General features: G+C 31.6%; 2 protein-coding genes across 2 annotated transcripts in view; both read right to left on the bottom strand.

Moving 5' to 3' along the window:
• The window catches only part of LOC111701788 (nose resistant to fluoxetine protein 6), an 18,963-nt gene extending 12,468 nt beyond the window's left edge, over positions 1–6,495 (bottom strand). The window contains exon 1 of the mRNA XM_023473210.1: positions 6,490–6,495. The gene's annotated coding sequence lies outside the window, so the exon portion shown is untranslated. The remainder of the gene's footprint in view (positions 1–6,489) is intronic.
• Positions 5,493–16,018, bottom strand: LOC111701789 (protein kinase C beta type). Its single transcript, XM_023473211.1, has 22 exons — positions 15,898–16,018; positions 15,614–15,641; positions 15,261–15,310; positions 14,565–14,695; positions 13,779–13,861; positions 13,153–13,211; positions 12,769–12,876; positions 12,221–12,290; positions 11,992–12,127; positions 11,416–11,497; positions 11,036–11,107; positions 10,926–10,985; positions 10,591–10,872; positions 10,131–10,204; positions 9,953–10,012; positions 9,637–9,737; positions 8,937–9,035; positions 8,720–8,770; positions 7,697–7,770; positions 7,358–7,407; positions 6,873–6,927; positions 5,493–6,206 (listed from the first exon to the last, which is right to left on the bottom strand). The coding sequence occupies exons 1-22, from the start codon at positions 15,910–15,912 to the stop codon at positions 5,973–5,975; spliced, it is 1,974 nt and encodes a 657-aa protein (XP_023328979.1). The 5' UTR covers positions 15,913–16,018; the 3' UTR covers positions 5,493–5,972.
• Between the last annotated feature and the right edge of the window lie 2,280 nt (positions 16,019–18,298).

The raw sequence follows: 18,298 nt of genomic DNA on the forward strand, positions 1-18,298 counted from the left end.
AAGGGGGGGGGGGGTCGGGGTTTGAGCAATATAAACAAAAATATTTTAGATGTTTCTGTTTAATTCTTCAAAAACCTATAAAAAGATCAAATATAAGAAAAAACTCATTCCAATTTTACATCTCCTATTTTCTGTATGTATAAAATGGTGGGAAGGGTCATTAAGATTATTGAATTGGGTGAAGCTAATCGGATTTGTTTAACACCCAATACCGTTGAATTTATGGTTATATGTAGACAAGGAATTAGAAAGCATAACACAACAACAACGAGTGGAGTGCTTTTAAATAGATTTCCTTAAGAAAACATTTTTTTAGGAATCATTTGAGACCTATGAAACATTTCTACGACGTATAATTACTGAGATTGAGCGCAAAGTCGACTTTAAAAATCATCAATTTGGGTGGGTAAGTTATGAGAATCGTTTTTTTAAGTTATTAAATAACGACGACAAAAACAGGCTGAGAAAATAAAAATTAACTCTTTTCATCGAATATAAGTAATCTTATTTATTCTTATATATTCTGTATTCTATATTCTTCTATATTCCATATTCTGTATCCAATTTTTCTGTATTCTGAGTTCTATATCCTTCTATATTCTATATTCTATATTCTGCATTCTATATCCTTTTATATTCTTTATACTGCATTCTATATCCTTCTATATTCTATATTCTGTACTCTATATACTTAATTCTATATTCCATATTCCGTATCCAATTTTTCTGTATTCTGAGTTCTATATTCTTCTATATTCTATATTCCTATTTTGTATTCTGTATCCTTCTATATTCTATATACTGTATTCTATATCCTTCTATATTCTAAATACTGTATTCTATATTCTTCTATATATACTATATTCTTTATTCTATATTCTATATTATATATCCTTCTATATTCTATATTCAGTATTCATGGTGTAGAGTTGTTTATCCCAGGACTCTGATTCAATTAGAGGCTTGTTTTCCTAATCCTAGTAGAACTATACAACATGTACACTCATAGAACATTTACACTCTTCAGTACTAGAGTACACTACAGTAGAACTATACAACATGTACACTCATAGAACATGTACACTCTTCAGTACTAGAGTACACTACAGTAGAACTATCCAACATGTACAATATTTAGTACTAGAGTACACCACAGTAGAACTATACACCACGTACACTCTTTAGTACTAGAGTACACTACAGTAGAACTATACAACATGTAAAATATTTAGTACTAGCGTACACTACAGTAGAACTATCCAAAATGCACACTCTTTAATACTAGAGCACACTACAGTAGAACTATACAACATGTACACTCTTTAGTACTAGAGTACACTACAGTAGAACTATACACCATGTACAATATTTAGTACTAGAGTACACTACAGTAGAACTATACAACATGTACACTCATAGAACATGTAGACTTTTTAGTAAGAGTACACTACAATAGAACTATACAACATGTACAATAAGTACTAGAGTATACTACAGTAGAACTATACAACATGTACACTAATAGAACATGTACACTCTTCAGTACTAGAGCACACTACAGTAGAACTATACAACATGTACACTCTTTAGTACTAGTGTACACTACAGTAGAACTATACAACATGTACACTCTTTAGTACTAGAGTACACTACAGTAGAACTATACAACATGTACACTCATAGAACATTTACACTCTTCAGTACTAGAGACACTACAGTAGAACTATCCAACATATACACTCATAGAACATGTAGACTTTTTAGTACTAGAGTACACTACAATAGAACTATACAACATGTACAATATTTAATACTAGAGTACACTACAGTAGAACTATCCAACATATACACTCTTAAGTACTAGAGTACGCTACAGTAGAACTATCCAACATGTACAATATTTAGTACTAGAGTACACTACAGTAGAACTATCCAACATGTACAATATTTAGTACTAGAGAACATTACAGTAGAACTATACAACATGTACAATATTTAGTACCAGCGTACACTACAGTAGAACTATCCAAAATGCACACTCTTTAATACTAGAGCACACTACAGTAGAACTATACAACATGTACAATATTTAGTACTAGAGAACACTACATTAGAACTATACAACATGTACACTCTTTAGTTCTAGAGTACACTATTGTAGAACTATACAAGATGTACACTCTTTAGTACTAGAGTACACTACAGTAGAACTATACAACAAGTACACTCTTTAGTACTAGAGTACACTACAGTAGAACTATACAACATGTACATTCTTTAGTACTAGCGTACACTACAGTAGAACTATACAACATGTACACTCTTTAGTACTAGAGTACACTACAGTAGAACTACACACCATGTACAATATTTAGTACTAGAGTACACTACAGTAGAACTATCCAACATATACACTTTTAAGTACTAGAGTACGCTACAGTAGAACTATCCAACATGTACAATATTTAGTACTAGAGTACACTACAGTAGAACTATCCAACATATACACTCTTAAGTACTAGAGTACGCTACAGTAGAACTATCCAACATGTACAATATTTAGTACTAGAGTACACTACAGTAGAACTATCCAACATGTACAATATTTAGTACTAGAGTACACCACAGTAGAACTATACACCACGTACACCCCTTAATACTAGAGTACACTACAGTAGAACTATACAACATGTAGAATATTTAGTACTAGCGTACACTACAGTAGAACTATCCAAAATGCACACTCTTTAATACTAGAGCACACTACAGTAGAACTATACAACATTTACCCTCTTTAGTTCTAGAGTACACTATTGTAGAACTATACAACATGTACACTCTTTAGTTCTAGAGTACACTATTGTAGAACTATACAACATGTACACTCTTTAGTACTAGAGTACACTACAGTAGAACTTTACAACAAGTACACTCTTTAGTACTAGAGTACAATACAGTAGAACTATACAACATGTACACTCTTTAGTACTAGCGTACACTAATGTAGAACTTTACAACATGTACACTCTTTAATACTAGAGTACACTACAGTAGAACTATCTAACATATACACTCTTTAGTACTAGAGTACACTACAGTAGAAATATTTAACATGAATCCTTGTTAGTACAGGGTCACCCAGAAAGGATGAGATAGTAAAGACGACAATGAATTTAGTCTTTAAAAGGCAAACTTAATGATTCGGAAAAGAATTGACTATACAGTAAATACAGTAGATCTATATACTATATATGTGCACTCTTTAGTATAGTAGACTAATCACTACAGTAGATCTATATACTATATATGTGCACTCTTTAGTATAGTAGACTAATCACTACAGTAGATCTATATACTATATATGTACACTCTTTAGTATAGTAGACTAATCACTACAGTAGATCTATATACTATATATGTGCACTCTTTAGTATAGTAGACTAATTATTTCAGTAGATCTACCGGACTGTACACTTATTAGAACTAAATTAATAATGGCAATACAAAAAAAGTATGGCAGTACGATTCCTGAATTTGTGAGATAATAATGATTACAAGCGAACCCTGATTTTGAGTAAACCCTGTTGAAAGGGACAGGACTGATTGATTTTAGATAAGTTTAAAGTGGAATTAGTAGAGTTTAGGTTAAACCCAATCTATACCAGCTCTTAGAACCTAAACCTCTTTATATTAATAATTGTATATAATGTTAAAATACAAATAAAGAGCCAAATTAGTTTTTGTTTGTATGTATGATATAGGTAGCCGACCAAACCGTAACCGATATAAATTAGTATTTGTTTGTATGTATGATATAGGTAGCCGGCCAAACCGTAACCGCTATAAATTAGTGTTTGTTTGTATGTATTATATTGATAGCCGGCCAAACCGAAACCGGTATAAATTAGTGTTTGTTTGTATGTATGATATAGATAGCCGACCAAACCGTAACCGATATAAATTAGTGTTTGTTTGTATGTATGATATAGGCAAAGAGAATAGAATATATATTAGAGGGGAATTTACTAGAAAAAAGTGTAAAACGGCCATTTTGTTGTATTGTTTCCATACTGCAGGTGTACTTCACATATTTGTGCTATATAACCTCATAAGCCCTGGAATATCATTTTAAAGAAAATCTAAAATGAATGTTAAAAGAAAAGCAAATTATGAAATAGGCTGGTTTCATAATTGACCAATGATCATCTCAGATAGACTCTATACCTTTCACTTTACTAACGCTGATTTTCCGATATAACTATAAATCAAATGATTTTTTTTATTCACCTAATTCATTATAAAGTTTATTTAACAACTTTAAAAATTTCGAAATAGAAAAGAATAGTCTAGGAAACATACTGTACTAATGTACTCTACTGCATATAATTTGTGAACATTTACATGACTTGTACACTTTGAACTCCCTTTCAGCCTGAAAAAATTCATACCGAGAGATTCTTTAAATTCCCCTCTAATATATATTCTATTCTCTATGGATATAGGTGGCCGACCAAATCGTAACCGATATAAATTAGTGTTTGTTTGTATGTATGATAATTATAGATAGGCGACAAAACCGTAACCACTATAAATAACAAAGAGTAAATTGAAAATTGAACCAAATATTCATATCTCCATGCAGTAATATGAAAGCACAAAAAACAGACCGCATTTTGAAAATGCCAGAGATTATTTTTTTATTATTATTTCAAGAATCGTATCCATAAGTTTTGGGTCATGAATGATTGCCGGAATATGTATTTTTTTACTTATCATGTTTTATTGGACACCCTGCATATCTAAATTAAGAGCTATGTTGTGGATCACCCTTTTAAACATATGTTGTATCATCTATATACGGAACAGTTCTGCATGGTTAGGATGAAGGATGAAAGATGATTAATGAAAGATGGTTTGAAGGATGAAGGATGTGATGTGTTGGATGAGTATAAATGATGGATGAAGAGTAGTAATAAACTCAATGTTAGTCTAACACGATCTAAGTGTTTGCTACGTACAGATGTTGGAATGGACTTGTAAAAAACCGGCGAACTTTTTTCACTACATTATTATTAGTCACTTTAAACTTCATTTTCAAACACTAATCCAAGTTACGCATGCGAGGTAATGGGCCGGGATAAATTTATTTGCCGACAATTGTTAAGCGTGAGTTTATCCACAATAGTTTGTTTATTGAAGCGTAGCTATTAATAACATTAGTATACATACACATTCATATAACCCTTTATTACATAACATAAACCATAGCTTAAACCTTTTCATGCTAAATTAGCTGTGTGGGTTATTCTGATTTAAACAATTTCTTTTAGCTCTAAAATATTAATTTATTTGTTCACACATAGGGCTACAAAAATACGAGTTAGTAACACATTTGTTTTAAACATACACTTATTCTTTAAACTCTCTCTATCTCTTATCTAGGTAAATCATTTTTAGCCTATATAGTTTGATTCAGAAAGAATATTCAAAAATTACAAATATCTTCATTTATTTAATCATAATTAAGCACACAAATTTGGATATTAGAAAAATCATAAATTAACATTGAGTCTGATAACAAATTAGGCAGTGTTCACATAAAAGGGGGTGCGGGATGAAATATAATTTAAAATATTAATTGATTGGTTCAATATTTTTATTTCTATCAGAATTCAGTAGAGCTTTCATATAATCTGTTACTTTCTGAGATGTCAGTGTTTTAGAGAAAACTCTGATAGAACTGGATAATGTTGCTGTCGATTCAGATTTTTTTTATGATGATTCAGCAACATCCTTCTTTATCTTAAGGAGACTGTAGACTTAATTATAGAGTGACTTTCGGATTTAGCAGAAACAAGAAAGGAAAAGACATAAAAACGATAAATTGCTAAATGGTATCGTTCTTAATCGGGCTCGACAGTAATGGAATGTCGCCTCAAATTACGTTACAATACAGTTCCTGAAATCTGAATCTAGAAATCAGCATTATAGAAATCAAACCCCTGAAAGGCGTCCTTGTACCTATCTGATGTATCTGTATAGGATCCCTGGATCTCACTAAGGACTGGTCTTGCTTCCAGGAACTCCTGGTCCACATTCATCTCTGTGGACGGGATAAAGGGTGGAGTTAGTTTTCTTCTCCTCAGGAAACTCTTGTCAATTAAACTAAAGAAACTATGTTCCAAGATCTCCTCTTCGTTTCCCTCCTATGGATAGGCAAATTCAGGGTTTAAAGGGATTGTAGACGCAACGGACCCTCCAGTAAAGAGTGCAGGCATGTCCGATTAGCAACTGTACTGTTAAACGGTTTGTTTGGTCAAAAATGAAAGAAATGCTTTCTGTTTAAAAACTAATCATTAAACACTTTTCAAACAAGAAAAATAACAATATCTTCCACAACTGTAATCAGAAAAAGGTTTAAGGAGCACCGTAGTGAATCGCACATGGCCTTCTATAATTAAATGAAGTTTCACTTGAAATTACAAGGACAGAAGTGAATAATAAAGGAATATAAACACGTTGTATAAACTGTAGATACATATATAAATATATCCGTATACATATATAAATATATCCGTATACATATATAGATATATCGGTATACATATATATGCAAACAAATGTGTTTTTTTTTACCAACAAATTGTAGTTTCTGGTAGGAACATAATGATTGTTTATTTATATTTAACACAGAAACAATTCAATATATGACTTTTTAGGCAACCAAGACGTATTTGCATTACCAGGAATAATATTTTGCATATTGTTAATTATGTTTATCATCCAAATAAAGATATCACTATTTCATATCATCATGTTCTAGTATGGGCGTACTTAGTTAATTGTACAAGTTGAACCATTATTTGCTATTCCTGAGAGGCAATTCGTGTCCTAACATTCTTGTCCAACAGTCTCATCAGCAGGGATCTAAGAAGGTGGCAATCAAGATTTAAAGATTTAATATCTGTATTCTAAATATATATAGAGAATACCAAATAGAGTCAAGTACAATAGATGGCAACGTAGTATTTGTACACTCTCAGTATACAGCTTTATTCTTACGTCCCAAGTGTCAACATGGTTTTTGGGTCCGACAAAATTATTAATAATAGTGATAATTTTAGAATAAAGTGCTTATCTTACAGTAAAATAAGTGCAATTTTAATTCTATATATTCTGATTTTACACTTTTTTTATAATCTTGGAAAACATGCCCACTAATATGAGAAACTTTCGTTTTCCTTGTTATATTTGACACTTGTGACATCGTGTATAATGGTGTATTTCTCTGTTGCTACCTATTGATAATCTTTTTGGGTTATTCCTTTTAAAACTTAATATAATTTAGATGTTTTACCGTGCATCGTTACTGAGAGACTTTGGATATTTAGGTTCCTGAGTTTTTATCTAAAAAGGAAGAACACGACAAAAGTTAGAAAAGATGGATTCGATGAAAATAAAATAGATCGATTTTTTTAAGCCGACATTTTTTCTTTGTGCTGCACCAGAAAACTAAAAATGTAGTGACTTTTTTTAAATCGACAATTTATTTTGGCAAATTTTTTTATTTCGACCAGTCTTAAACATTCCATTGGATTACATGAAGTTCTGTCGAAAATTTTGGCCCATTAGATCCAGCCGTTTTGACGCTTTTGATGCAAACAAACAGACTAGTCAAATATACAAATTTTCCTACATTTTGAAATGTTACGTTATCATCCTCCCCTAGGAAAGGGGTTCTACCAACTATCATTTCAAACAAAATAACACCTAGAGAAGAAATAATATATTAATGAGAAAGTTAAAGAAAGAACTTGAAGAAAACAGTATTAAAGAGACAGTAGGCGTAATTAAAGAGACAGTAGGCGTAATTACAGAGAGAACTTGAACAAAACAGTATTAAAGAGACAGTAGGCGTAATTAAAGAGAGAACTTTAAGAAAACAGTATTAAAGAGACAATAGGCGCAATTAAAGATATAGCTTGAATAAAACAGTATTAAAGAGACAGTAGGCGTAATTAAAAAGATAGCTTGAATAAAACAGTATTAAAGAGACAATAGGCGTAATTAAAGACTGAGCTAGAATAAAACAGTATTAAAGAGACAGTAGGCGTAATTAAAGATGAATAAAACAGTATTAAAGAGACAATAGGCGTAATTAAAGACTGAGCTAGAATAAAACAGTATTAAAGAGACAGTAGGCGTAATTAAAGAGAGAACTTGAAACAACAGTATTAAAGACACAGTAGGCGTAATTAAAGAGAGAACTTTAAGAAAACAGTATTAAAGAGAAAGTAGGCGTAATTAAAGAGAGAACTTGAACAAAACAGTATTAAAGATACAGTAGGAGTAATTAAAGAGAGAACTTTAAGAAAACAGTATTAAAGAGACAGTAGGCGTAATTAAAGAGACAACTTGAAGAAAACAGTATTAAAGATACAGAGTAGGCGTAATTAGAACTGTATCCTTAAAGCTGATCAAGCGTGAATAAAATGAATTGAATGAGATATCTTTTATTTCTCCTAGGAAAAATTTATTTTGTAAAATTTTAGTTTTTTTTAACAATTAAACGTATTTATCAAGACATATTCAAAATTATTTCATGATTAAGGTTCAAAGGAGACCTTTGTGCGTAGGGCATGCCCAGCTTTAAATGGAAGGTCACTTGAAATAACAAGGACAGTCCCTTTAATTAAGGAGTTTTCACTTTATGCCTTACCGTAGGACCACCAGTCACACGACACGCCATAGCATTCTTGATTTAATACTTCTGCAAAAATAAACAATTTAGACAAGTAAAATTTCTTCATTTATTCTTTGATATTTTTATGATTTTAGTATTTTTTAGATTTCAGCTTGATATTATGATTTATAAAAATCTACATTTAATTTTTAAAAATAAAATACTGAAATTAACAAAATAGAGTAATAATTACCCGGGGCGATATATTCAGGAGTTCCACAAAGTGTATTTGTTTTATTTCCTTCGATTATACCAACCTTACACATTCCAAAATCAGCAACTTTGACATGACCTAACAACAGCAAAATATATATTCCATCATTTGGAGATCCTTCAGTGAAAACCGGAAACTGTGAAATGAATGCCGTTTTTATTTTTTCTTTTATTTTTAAAATGTCACCAAGGATATTGTAATTTGTAACTATTGCAAATGATAAATCTCTAAAAATGTCCTGACATTATAAAGAAAAAGATGGAGTTGGTTAAATTGACATAACAAGAAAACGATGTCTCTTTAGCTGTATAATCTTGTTCTTTTAATAGGATTTCAAAGATTTTATGATCAAAACCAAAGGGATCAGAAGATTCTGCTATCATAGAGATAAAGAGATCATACAATTTTGCGATTATAAAGATCTAAAGATCCATTATAAAGATCCTAAAATTTTGTGGCCACAAAATCCTTAGATAGACAGTAAGAACCTAAAATTATACAAGGACGACACAAAGATTCCAAGATACAGCAATCCCAGATATTGTAAATCCTTTGACCATAGAGATTCTAAGATACGACGTCAATGAAGAGATCCTAAAGCCTACGGCTGTAGAGATTCTATGATCGGACGATCAATGAGATATCCTCAGAGCCTAACACCAGAAGCTTGATTTTTTACCTTCTGAATCTAGCAGGATATTATCTAGCTTGAGATCTCTATGAATTATTCCTTGTTTATGTAAAAACAAGATGGCTACCGCCATCTCAGCTGTGTAGAACCTCAACACAATATCAGAATTAGAGTTTATAAAATTCAAACTAAAAGAAATGTGTATTTAATAGATAGATTTCAAATTAAATTGAAATTGAATCGGACGTTGTCGGACTGTTATTCGAAAATAAGAAAACTAACTTTTATTTGTCAAAGTTCTTCAATATTGAGAAAAAGCAGTACAATCCCTTTATCATTTTTTTTAAATATACTTCATAAATACCTGGCGTGCGCTTCTTTAAAAACACGTCGTTTCACCATGTGATAAAATAGATCTCCACCGCTAAAATATTAAATCAAATTATTATTAATAATAATAATAATAATAATAATAATAATAATAATAATAATAATAATAATAATAATAATAATATAATAATAATGTTTAAGTGATGTGTCACCTGACGTATTCCATTACAAAGAAGAGATAGTGTTGATTTTGAAATGCCGAATGAAGTCGAGTTAAAAAATTGTCCTAAAATTTATTTCATTTTTCAAGGAATAGATATATATTTATATATTTAAAACTCGACTTGTGTTAAAGTGTCTGTCCACGTTATTTGAATAAACTTAATCCCTTTATGACTTTGCCTGATCAAGGATAAATGAGATATTTTTTTTTTGCTAAAATCAAACATTTTTTATTGTGGCCTCTCTTTAAAAGTGACTTGCGGATTCATGTATGCAGACACATAGTGAAGGAAACTGTCAGAATTTAACTTGTTTATGATACGGAAAACGACGATATCCTTATCATTGTTACTAAGATTAGAATTGTGAATTTGACATGTAACTTTTCAAAATGGAGGTTCATTAGAATTTACGTCATCATTCCCTTTAAGAATAAACATATTATGTCACCTCTTTCCCAAGAACCAGGATATCCTTCTCGATCATTATCATATTCACATCATTCCCCTCAATAACAACATTCTTATCAATTGCTTTCACAGCAAATATCTCATTGGTCTTCTTATTACGGGTTTGAAACACTTTACCAAAAGCTCCCTGACCAAGCACTTTGATAAACTCTAAATCATCCAGAGATGGTCTGGAGGAGGTGTTCATCACAGTGGAATAAATGTCAGATTTCATGATAATTGCTCGCAGGTTTAGAGTGTATTCGTCAGCATGCAAATCTAACTAAAAGAAGGAATTTAAAAAATATTTTTTCTTTTCCTTTGATTTTGTTTTACCTTTACTTCAGTGTATCTTTCAGAAGCGTCAAAGTTTTGCCGCTCTAGTATTCTCATAAACTTGAAAAAAAGTCTTTAAAAGAAAATATTTTTCTAAATCTAAAATATACCTCACGTTGATTTTCTACCCCACAATCATTCAGAAGGTTCGGATGATACACATGGAAATCTTTCTGACAATCCTAGTTTTTGTTTGACAATTTTATAAATGACAAAGCAAGAAAAACAATTTACAAGCATTTTAAGTTTTTGAAATGCTTGGAAATTAGATTATTTTTAGTTTGAAAAAATTGCTCATTTTTGAACTGAGAATTTTTTAAACACGAAAAATTTGGCTTTTAATTGTTAAGTTTAAGGATACATTTGAAATCTTTAAGATTTCTAAATATAACTACTTTTTACACCTTGAAAATACTGTTGCTCTAAAAAAAAATTCATTTTCTCAAAACTCTGATTCAAAACCCAAATACTTTTTGGACGAATTTTGTACCTCGCATTTGAATCGTTGTCCAAAAATAAGTTGCTTACAATGATTGCAAATTGTTGGCAAAAAATATGCACGCCTTCGCAACCTAAACATTTTTTCTCTTATTGTTTCTACAAAAAAATATAATGATTAAAAAATGTTTGAACCTTTAAAAGTTCACAGTATTTGTGTTTTAAAAGCCGAAAATTGAGTTCTAGTTATGAACCACAAATTGAACCACAAATTCTTCCAATTTTTTTTTTGAAGCAATCATTTTTCCGAGCAAATAAAAATTTAATTAATGAAAGTCAATCTATGTATATGGCCTACAGGTCCTTGTCTCAGTAGAAGAACATATTTACGTTCTTGTTTTTAGCACTGATTTTAGGATTCATCTCTTATTGGAGGATGTAATAGATAGATAGATGTAACCGCAGTTGCAATTTATATTCGTTCTGAATTATCACCAAGCACGTGACTGAACTCTGATTGGATCAAACGCTACCGGAAAGATAAAAAAACGGGATTCTCAATACTATACGTGGTCGAATTTGAATTGTCATGTTTAGTGATACGTACTGTATTTGAAGAAGAACTTACTGGTGTGGAACATTGAATCCAAGTCTGAACCTGGTCTCCTCTGTAGGTGTAGCAGGCAGTACCCCAGTACATGACAACAACAACTTGTTGTAATGATATTTATGTACTCCTATACCACAAGTCTGGCACTTGAACCCTAAAAGTACAAATATCTAGAGGTTGAAATTTTGAGAGTAAGATCTGTAAATTTAATAGTTTAGAATTCCTGTTCTATTAATTTTAAATTTACCTTGTTTAACTAAACCAAGAATAGGATTATCGCAGTATTTACAGAGAGTTGGGCTCATGAAACTGTGTTCCTGATAATATAGTGAGAACCAAAAAACAATGGAATAGAACAACATCATAACAATACTTATTACTCAAGTGTATTTGATGTTGTTACAAATCAAATAGTTTTATAGACACGTATTAAATAAAATGGGTCTGTTTACACTGCTCAATTTTTGTGTCTCATGTTCATGGGTCATCACTGTAGTTAAATTATTTCATTTATATGATTACAACAGCTGTGATATCTAGCGTTACCCGTTCCCATTGGGTTTCAGTTTGTGCGATTTCAGGGGACGACAATCTGCTGTGTCTGAACGGTAAATCTGATGTATATGCCACCGACCCTCACTCAGGAAGAAGGGGGGGGGGGGTAAAAAAATTCCCAAAGCTTTTTCCCACGTGGCAACTTCCCAAATTTGCAATATCCCAAGCGTCAACTTCCCCTTTTTTCATTGCCATAGGTTTGTAAGATTAAAATATTTATCTTTTTACAAAGACAATAACCTTGAATTGGTGTCCTTTGTAATATTTGATCTTGAAAGCGTTTCTTCGTTTCATATTCTGGATTTCTGGAATAGTTCTCTCCAGAACCAGTTTCAAGCTTACAGATCCCTGAGTAAATAATATTCATATTCTAGACATCCGGGATAGTTATCTCTTGGACCAGATTCAAGCTTACAGATCCCTAAGTAAATAATTTTTAACATTGAAACTTTTTTTTCCCATTTTAAGAAAAGTTTTCCAAATTTTCATAATACAAAGATATTTTTTTAAGTTGTTTTTTCTCAAATGCAAATTTGTTAATTTGTAGATTCAGGTACATGAATTGAAATATGCTAAATCATATTTTAAATCAATCCAAGAAATATTGCTAAATCGATTCTGCACCTGTGGAGAGAGCTGTTGGTTTGGAAGATGGAATGTTTGGATTTTGTTTTCTGTTCCATCTGCAAAAAAAAGAAAATCATATAGTTAAATTCTGTATTAATAAATATATATGAATTACATGCAATGTACAGCGGTAGGCGATTATATCAATACAATTAAGACGACTTTTGATTTAAATTTTGATTGATATAAAGCTTGCAAACAGCATGAATTCACATAAACATGGAAGTTAAGAGAAGCTGTCGATTAAAAAAGCTTCTCTTTAATTAATAATTACCTGTAAACTTTAAAAAAGCTTGTAAGCAATCAAAACCTTAAAAGTCGTCTTTAATGTATTGATATAAATGCCTACCACTGTTTTTAAAATTGTATAAGTTTTGTAAAGAGGTTTTTAACAATCTAAGAAGTTTGAAATATGTCAAAATTTTACATGTTTAAATGAAAAGTTTGACATAGATGTTAATAAACTTAAATTTCTTTTTTTTAAATTGCTTTTTAACCAACGAATCAGTTGGCTTAGTACAGATTTACAATTTAGCCAAACAACAAAATAAAAAAATGCCATGATACTGTTTTCCCCAACAATCTGCAACAAAAATAACAAAACGGAAAAGAACATTTGTTACCTAATAAAAAGGAAATTGATATTGTACATTCTCCAATAAAATCATGAATATCATCTGTGTGAGACCAATGTTTTATCACAAATCTAAAATATCAAAAGAAAAAATGAAAATATAAAGAACAAGATAAGAACAAGAAATAAGTTATTTGTAGTATTTGAATATTGAGAAAGTTTAAGTTGTTTGGTAAGGGCCTGACACTCCGGTCTAAAAAGGGAATCAAATTGGCACAGGTTGAACAAAGACGATATTTGATTTTTACTTGTAAGTTGCTGAACAATCGATCATGTGCAAAAATTTGAAAAAATAAGAAAAGCATGTCGTCTTCGTCATACCAGTTACAATTTCTGATGTTACGGTCCCGTTCCAGGGTGCGTGGAACAGTTGTTCATGATAACCTGATATCTATAGTTTGTACATGATAACCTGATATCTATAATTTGCACATGATAACCTGATATCTATAGTTTGTGCATGATAACCTGATATCTATAGTTTGTACATGATAACCTTATATCTATAGTTTGTACATGATAACCTGATATCTATAGTTTGTACATGATAACATGATATCTAGTTTGTACATGATAACCTGATATCTATAGTTTGTACATGATAACCTGATATCTATAGTTTGTACATGATAACCTGATATCTATAGTTTGTACATGATAATCTAATATCCAGTTTGTACATGATAACCTGATAAAGTTAGTTTGTACATGATAACCTGATGATATCCATAGTTTGTACATGATAACCTGATATCTATAGTTTGTACATGATAACCTGATATCTTCTGCGTCCATTGATTCTTCCGAGTACAGAGTCTCGTTCCATGTAGGATTAAGTGTATTATACTGTCGACTAGTTCTACCTAGCTCCTTCTCATCTACTTCTACTATCAGGTAGGGATTCATCTAGAATAATATAACGTATTTCAAATGACCTTCAATCCTAGTTTTTTAACCTGAAAAGTATTTTAATTTTGTTTTCTAAGCATAAATTGTGCCAGATATATTGTAGGAAAACACAAAAGAAAACAATTAAATTCTCAAATATATAAGATACAGGGTGTTCTACTAAATTTGGGAACTGAGTGACGACATTATATTGATTTTGGTTCACAAGTATTATTTCACTGTTTTACACAGTATTTATAGCCCCCACCTTAAAACCTCTTGACTCCGGATTTTTAAAATGTGGTCTACCATTGACATTTCTTAAAAATTGTTGGAGATTTTGAGAATTTATCCACATTAAGGTTATTTATTTAAATAAAATTTTTCTTACAACACGTACATTGTACAACCTGTGACATTTCCATTCAGCCTAAGACAAAGTTTTGGCCGCCTTGCGTATCCTATCATATTTGAATGAAAATGTTTTTTAACTTAAATGTTAAGGTTCACATGAGATTGCTTAAGCGTCGTCTTTCTATTTCACAGTTTCATGGGTATCACTGTATGCTGGTTTGATATACACCTGTGTATCTTCTGATCCTACTGCGTGGAGACTACTTGGCTCTTGTAAACCTTGAAAACAAGACATCAAGAATTAATGATTTTCAAATGTATAATTAAGAATATTTTACCATAATTTCTTTTAATAATTTAATAATTTTTTAATTTTACCACAAACTCCAATTTTCTTATCATTATATTTTTGCAACCTGATGGGGTAAACATTTGAAATTTCTAAATTAGAATTAATAAAGTGCATCATCGGGTTGCAAAGATGAAATTAAAAATTGACCATTTTATTGTTTTGTTTTTCCGTTTTAATTTCAAAAATGTCATGCATTATGCTAATCATTAGGTTTTTATTTTGTTTTTCACCTGTTGCCGAATGGATATCAACTTTAATCTAAAAAAAAAATTACTAAATTAAAGGGTTTAAATATGATGTTTTAAGAACTTGAACTAACAAACGTCTATGTCTATCACAACAAGATCTACTAAAATCTTGGAAAAAATGTAGTATTTAGAAAAAAAATGAATTAAACTGCGAATACGGTTTTTCATGAAGCCCCTTAAAGATACTTTAACATGCACTACTAACTGCTGTGTAAATCAAAAAGGTTTTAGAATCTTTGATTTAAAGAAACTTTCCTTATTCTTACCTTTCCCCTAAACATATTGCTTAATATGTAATGTTGTAATCTGAAATATTGATACAAAATGGAACCTTGGTCCCCTACATGAAATATTGATAAAAATTAAAACCATGAGGTCCCGAAAAATTTAGAAACTAATAAAAACTTCAAAGATGTGGTCTATGCAGCTTCCAGCGACATCTTTTAAATGAAGGTGCATGGCCGATTCATAAAGGTAACTTAAAGTTTTTTTTGAAAAATAACAAACAGAAAAATATTTTGGTTTAGTATTTTGTAAAGAGATAAATTACTCTAATTTCCTTCATCGTCTCTACAGCATAAATACAAAAGTCTTTTACAAAGAAAAGCAACAGTTGAAAATATTAATTTTAAACAAGAAGAAAAAGAATATCTTGTCACATTTGCTTGGGTAATTTTTTTAAAGGTACCATTGTGATTGGAGCATACAACTCTTAAAAGTTGACTTGAATTTGAAATTATCATTCTGTTTCGCAACAATTATGTAATGTATAATTGATAACTATTAAATACTGATTGATAAGTTTATAATACTACATTTTTTGAAAATAAATTTTTTTCATTTTTGTTTTTATAGAGTTTATGTGTATGCAATCAGTAAACGAGTGAAAGCCTCCACAATCACACCCTAAACTAAACTGCTCCTTATCATGGTTACTTCTGAATTTAGGGATATTCACTATCATTCTTATTGTTAATATAATTCCTACTATATACCACTATATATATATATACATACAAATTTATATATCTTCTTGAAATAAGTCTATAACATATTCTATTGTTTATTAAGATTGGTTATTGCTTGCTGGACACTGTGTTTCATTTGGGACATTCTTCAGCAGCAGCAGATTTTAGTACAAATTTATATATGTATTCGACAATAATGTTACAAACATTAAATATAATCCCGCTAACCACGAACTGCTAAAAAACAGAACTGGATTCGGTCTGAATCCGTTAATAGTGGAGAGGGCCATCTCCCTTACACGTAGGCACCGCACAATCCTTTTTTCCATGGCTTAGGATTGTATGGCCGGGTGTTTTTGTTATTGTTATCCCTAGACTGTAGACATACATTAAAAATAAGCACGGTTAAATACGGCACGCTTTATAGAATGATAATTTAAGTTCTAAAGTTAACCCGCATGAAAGAAAGCCTATTTATTGTCTGATTGTATTTATATTGTATATTGTAAATTACAATGGACAACTGCGAAATTAAGAGAAGGGAGAAAATAAAGTGTTCAAGTTCGGAGAAAGAGTAATTATTGAGATGAATTATTCAGTAAACCACTTCCATCTCATAGGGTTTCTATAGTTCTCCTGGTTCTCCCTAGTTCTCTTGTTTCTCCAGGGTACACTTATCATCCTAGCTCTCTAGCTTCTTTGTTCTTCCTGGTTCTCCCTGGTCCTTCCTGGTTCTCCCTGGTTCTCCCTGGTTCTCACTGGTTCTCCCTGGTTCTCCCTGGTTCTCTTGTTTCTCCTGGGTACGCTTATCATCCTAGCTCTCTATCTTCTTTTTTCCTGGTTCTTCCTAGTCCTTCATGATTCTCTCTGGTTCTCCCTGGTCCTTCCTGATTCTCCCTGGTTCTCCCTGGTTCTCCCTGGTTCTCCCTGGTTCTCCCTGGTTCTCCCTGGTTCTCCCTGGTTCTCCCTGGTTCTGCCTGGTTCTCCCTGGTTCTCCTTGGTTCTCCCTGGTTCTCCCTGGTTCTCCCTGGTTATCCTGGTTATCCTGGTTATCCTGGTTATCCTGGTTCTCCCTGGTTCTCCCTGGTTCTTTAAAATATCTTGATTCTCCTGATGTTCCTAATTCTCCTGGTCATCCTGATACTCCTGATTCTCCTGATTCTCCCATGATACTCCTGATTCTCCTGGCTCTCTTGGTTATCCTGATTTTCCTGGTTCTCCTGATACTACTCAATCTTCTGGATCTTCTGGTTCACTGGTTTTTATGGTTCTCCTGATTCTCCTGCTACGTTTGGCTCTCCTGGTTCGCTTGATTCTCCTGGTTCTCCTGTTGCTCCTGATTCTTCTAGTTCAACTTGTTCTCCTAGTTCTCCCTTATTCTCCTGGATCTCCTGGTTTACTCTAGTTCTCCATTTATCCAACCCATCCTCCCTTATCACACCTCAATATAGTATTATTCTGTATGTATTCCTCTATCTTTTTTCTTCCCTACTATCAGCTCAATAGTTAATTAAGAAGAAGAAGATGGCGGGGGAGGGGGGTCTTTAATCCCTTCCCCCGCCATCTTCTTCTTGCATAACGAATTGTACACTATGCATTGGCACAAACACAACCCTTTACGTGGTAAATAATAGAGATACACACTTCTAATAGATATATATCTGTCCCTACACCTGATAAATTATATATTCTTCCTTCA

This window comes from Eurytemora carolleeae, unplaced genomic scaffold (genome assembly GCF_000591075.1).
Source record: "Eurytemora carolleeae unplaced genomic scaffold, Eaff_2.0 scaffold477, whole genome shotgun sequence".
Classification (NCBI taxonomy): Eukaryota; Metazoa; Arthropoda; class Copepoda; order Calanoida; family Temoridae; genus Eurytemora; species Eurytemora carolleeae.

Coding starts and splice junctions, on each gene's coding strand:
- LOC111701789 (XM_023473211.1), bottom strand. Junction 10,873..10,925: donor AAAGATACACTGAAGTAAAG/GTAAAACAAAAT, acceptor TCCTTCTTTTAG/TTAGATTTGCATGCTGACGA. Junction 10,013..10,130: donor TTTGTAATGGAATACGTCAG/GTGACACATCAC, acceptor TTAATATTTTAG/CGGTGGAGATCTATTTTATC.